The 4,709-nt window shown below is 41.4% G+C and overlaps 1 protein-coding gene across 1 annotated transcript in view; it reads left to right on the top strand.

Moving 5' to 3' along the window:
* Positions 1–717: 717 nt before the first annotated feature.
* LOC138860241 (uncharacterized) overlaps positions 718–4,709 on the top strand; it is a 5,281-nt gene continuing 1,289 nt past the window's right edge. The window contains exons 1-2 of the mRNA XM_070117440.1: positions 718–1,378; positions 1,698–4,709. The exon at positions 1,698–4,709 is cut by the window's right edge and continues 456 nt beyond it. Of these exons, the coding sequence (XP_069973541.1) occupies positions 718–1,378; positions 1,698–4,709 (3,673 nt within the window). The remainder of the gene's footprint in view (positions 1,379–1,697) is intronic.

The raw sequence follows: 4,709 nt of genomic DNA, 5'->3' as shown, positions 1-4,709 counted from the left end.
GGCAGTAAGAGTTTGAGCTACTGTTATATAGTCCTAACATATACGGAACTATACTTTAGTAAAACAGGAAAGTTATCCATGTAAACACGTTTAACGAAGTATTCCTGATAAGGTTTGATTTCCCGTTTTCTAGTGATCAGCTGTTTTTGACAGTTCTGGGTATGGGCAGTGACTGCGGGGCGGTGACGAGGTAAGGAGTTCTCTGCGGGTACATGCTTATAGGGCACTCCTAGGGTTATATATATGGTAAACTTTGTCTAAATGTTTAGAGGTATGCTTTGTTCCAACATGCATCCAGATACGAAAGTATAATATGGTAAAATCTGCTGATTGTAAAGATATATGAATATCTGTTTGCGAGACGGCTGCTCCGGCCAAATGAAGCATGGATTTGTTATTGTTTTAGTTTCACATTAATTGTTATATTTATTTCATTTCATATTTTTTCTATTAATAATAAACCTTTGTTATTGGTAACTGTTTGTGATGAATCCTGTGGTTACTGGAAATGATGAATTAACTTGAGATTTACGAAGGAAATTCCTTCATATGGAATGAGATAATAATTAATGAGTATAATGAACAAAAATGAAAATGTTATTGAATAATGACTAATACCTACTCCTAGATATAACATATGGGGGCCTGACCATAGAAACTGAAACATTGTAATTATTTTCTTATTTGGATGTTTTATAAATTCGTTTTGCATTAATTATGAGTGCATTTAAGTTCGACGAGTTTGTAGAAAGTCCTTCATTGGAGGCTATTGAGGATTGTGAAGTAAAGAAAGCCGACTGGGTTCAATTAGCTCGGCATTTTAACGTAACAATTCGAGCAGCATGGCGTAAGAATGAAATTAAGAAGGCGGTTATTGCTCATTTAGGATCATCTGGCTTGCTTGAAGATGACGCATTGATGTTGTGTGAGTCTGATGATAAGAGTTTACGGGTAATGGAAATTGAGCTGGAAAGGGAGAAGATGAAAGACAGAGAAAGAGAGCGAAATTTTCAGTTGCAATTAATGGAAAGAAAGAGGGAGCTACAGTTGCAGGAGCTTGATTTTGATCCCTCCAGGGTTATTAGGTTTGTCCCAAATTTTGATGAATCTGACCCAGAGGAATTTTTCGGGCAGTTTGAGCACGTGGCAAGCACTTTGAAATGGCCACGTGACTACTGGCCCATACTCGTTCAGTCGAGTCTGAAAGGAAAGGGGCGCTCTGTCTATCTCTCTCTGGCTGGATCACATCAGTCCGACTATGACACCATGAAGGATGCAATTCTTAAAGCGTATCAGCTAAGTGCTGAGTATTATAGAAACCGTTTTCGAAATTGTATTAAAGAACAGAACCAGTCATTTGTAGAGTATATGGCGCGAAGTCAGTACCGTTGAGAGAGCAGCTTTGTTACCTGAGAATTTTAACTTGATTTCTAAAAGTAAAGTAAATGTAAGTAAATGCTCTCACCCCTCCGCATTCGCTCCATCTGTGGATGGTAAGTCTGTTGGGCAGAATAGCTTGAATTCTGACTTTGTGGCAAAGAAAAGTGGCTATGGTAAAGGGACGGGTTCTGGATGGTCGTCTGGATGTTTTTACTGTAAGAAACCCGACCATATTAAGGCGAATTGCCCTAAATTGATGAGGAAGGGACAAGCGTCAGAGCCTAAAAATGTAGCTAATTACACCTTTGTATCAACAGACAATGTCCAGGATCTGTCGCAGCGTACCTCGAGCGATCATGATTCATTTCAGCCTTTCATCTTCTCTGGTTCCATGGCCTTAGATGAAGCTGGTCCTTCTGTTCCCGTGTCTGTATTTCGTGACACTGGTGCTTCACATAGTGTCGTTTTGAAAGAGGCAGTTCCTTTTCTGGAGGATGCATACACTGGGAAGTATGTGGTAGTGGAAGGTTTTGGAGGGTGCGTTACAGTGCCCCTTTGTAAGCTTTATCTGAGGACGGATTTGGTGAGTGGACCTGTTGTAGTAGGTGTTCATGATTCGTTGCCTATTAAGGGAGTATCCTTTTTGATGGGGAATGATATTGCGGGGATTCGACTGCTACCTAATCCTGTTGTTTGTCCGTCCCCAGTTGCTTATGATCCTGCTGTAGATGTTGCAAGAATTAATCCAGGACTTTTTCCAGCATGTGCTGTAACGAGAAGTCAGGCGAAGAAGTTGCCAAGGCTATCTGATAGAAGGGTTGGTCAGAATGAGCTTGGTCTTGAATGTCTATTTGGTAATGAAGCTGCTGTTGAGGTAAATGATGAAGCTGCTGTTGAGGTAAATGATGAAGCTGCTGTTGAGGTAAATGATGTAGCTGTTATTGAGGGAACTGACGATATTGGGGAAGTAATTAACGTTGATGAGGTTTCTATAACCAGTAGAATGCTAATTGAGGCCCAGAAATCTGATGAATCTCTAAGGTCACTACGTAATAGAGCCGTGTCAAAATCAGAGGTTCAGTCATTGCCATCAGGGTATTATCCAAATTCAGGGATATTGATGAGGAAATATAGACCACCTGAAGTACCGGCAACCGATTCGTGGCACGAAGTTTTTCAAGTGGTGGTACCAACTTGTTATCGACCTAAAGTTATTAGTTTGGCTCACGATTTGGGTGGAGGGCACTTGGGTATCAAGAAGACACTCGATAAAGTCCTCAGATATTTTTATTGGCCAGGTGTTACGTCAGATGTAACGAGATATTGTCGAACTTGTGATATTTGTCAAAGGGTTGGTAAACCTAACCAAGTTATCCCACCTGCACCTCTTAAGCCTATCCCTGCATTTGAGGAACCATTCTCAAGGGTAATCATTGATTGCGTTGGACCTCTTCCCAGAACAAAGAGCGGAAATAGGTTTTTACTTACCCTCATGTGTGCCAGTACTAGGTACCCCGAGGCAATTCCTTTGAAACGAGCTACATCTCGTACTATCGTCCCAGTCTTGATCAAATTTTTTACACAGTATGGTATGCCACGTGTATTGCAGTCCGATCAGGGAAGCAATTTTTGGTCAGTAATGTTTCAGGAAGTAATGAAATTGTTACACGTTAAGCAGTATAGTGCCACAGCTTATCGGCCACAGACGCAAGTTGCCCTTGAAAGGTACCATCAAACACTTAAGAGTATGCTCACGAAATATTGTCATGAAACGGGCAGTGAATGGGATCTAGGAGTGCCTTTATTGTTGTATGCCATAAGATGTACTAAGCAGGAGAGTCTCGGGTTTTCACCATATGAATTGTTATTTGGGAGAGACATCCGCGGACCCATGAAATTATTGTATGAAAGCTGGATAGGTATTGAAAATTCAGGGTCTCTAAGTGATTATGTGGTAAAAATGAAGACCAGATTGCAACATCTTCAAGAATTTGCTCATAAGAATTTAGAAAGAGCACAGTGCTCAATGAAGGGAACATATGATAGAAATGCAATTGAACGAGAATCTGGTATTGGGGAAAAAGTGCTATTGTTTTTACCTGTTAGAAAACAACCATTAACTGCAAAATATCAGGGACCTTTCAAAGTACTGGAGAAAATTAATGACATTAATTATGTAATTGCTACTCCGGGTTGCAGGAAAAAGAAAAAGGTGGTTCACATCAATCTCCTTAAGAAATATCACCCACGTAGACCGGAAGCTGCCAGTGCCTTGTGTGCGATCTTTGTTCCTGAAGAGCGGGGAGATACTGCCGCTTCACCTGAGATGGAGAGAGACTTTGATGTGGGCGATGTTGGGTTCAAATTGCAAAATAGTGACATTCTGAAAAATCCAAACTCTAAAATTTCTCATTTATCCCATGAACAGCAGCAAGATATCTTGTGTGTGCTTCAGCAGTTTAGTGATGTTCTTGGAGATATACCGAGACAGACGCACCTGGTGACCCATGACGTAAAGCTTGTTGACGGGGCTATTCCTGTCAAGCAAGCACCTTATAGAATGTCTCCTTACAAAGCAAAAATTATGGAAGAGGAGGTAAGCTTTTTACTCAAAAATGGTCTTGCCGAACTTAGTGAGAGTGAGTGGGCATCACCCTGCGCACTTGTGCCAAAATCTAAGGGTTGGAGAATGGTGACAGACTATAGGAGGATTAATGAACTCACTAAAGGGGACTGCTATCCTTTGCCTAGAATATTGGATATAATAGATGCCATTGGAGAGTCCAAGTTCATCACTGTAATTGATCTCCTGAAGGGCTATTATCAGGTGCCCTTATCACCTGAAGCGAAGCAGATAACAGCGTTTGTGACCCCTAATGGGCTTTATAACTATTGTGTGCTTCCATTTGGTTTGAAGAATGCGCCTAGCTCATTTCAGTGGCTGACGGGTTCGATAATACGGGATCTCAAAGGGGTAAAGGTATACATAGATGACCTTGTAGTTTACAGCCGTAACTGGGAGGACCATGTGGCAACACTGCGATCCCTCTTTGAACGCCTTCAAGATGCCGGGCTCATTGTTAATCTGGTCAAGAGTGAGTTTGCACAAGCTAAGGTGAGGTATCTCGGTCACGAGGTTGGAGGAGGAGAGGTTGCTCCAGTTAAAGCCAAGGTTGAAGCTATCGGTGAGTTACCTGTACCTAAGAATAAAAGAGCAGTTCAAAGATTCATTGGTATGGCTGGGTACTACCGTAGGTTTTGTCCAAACTTTGCTGACGGAGCCAAACCATTAACAGATCTATTGAGTCCTAAGAAAGAATTCAAATGGA

This window comes from Penaeus vannamei, chromosome 40 (assembly GCF_042767895.1).
Source record: "Penaeus vannamei isolate JL-2024 chromosome 40, ASM4276789v1, whole genome shotgun sequence".
Lineage (NCBI taxonomy): Eukaryota > Metazoa > Arthropoda > Malacostraca > Decapoda > Penaeidae > Penaeus > Penaeus vannamei.
The sequence above is the reverse complement of the archived record's forward strand: the minus strand, read 5'-3'. Positions and strand labels throughout refer to the sequence as shown.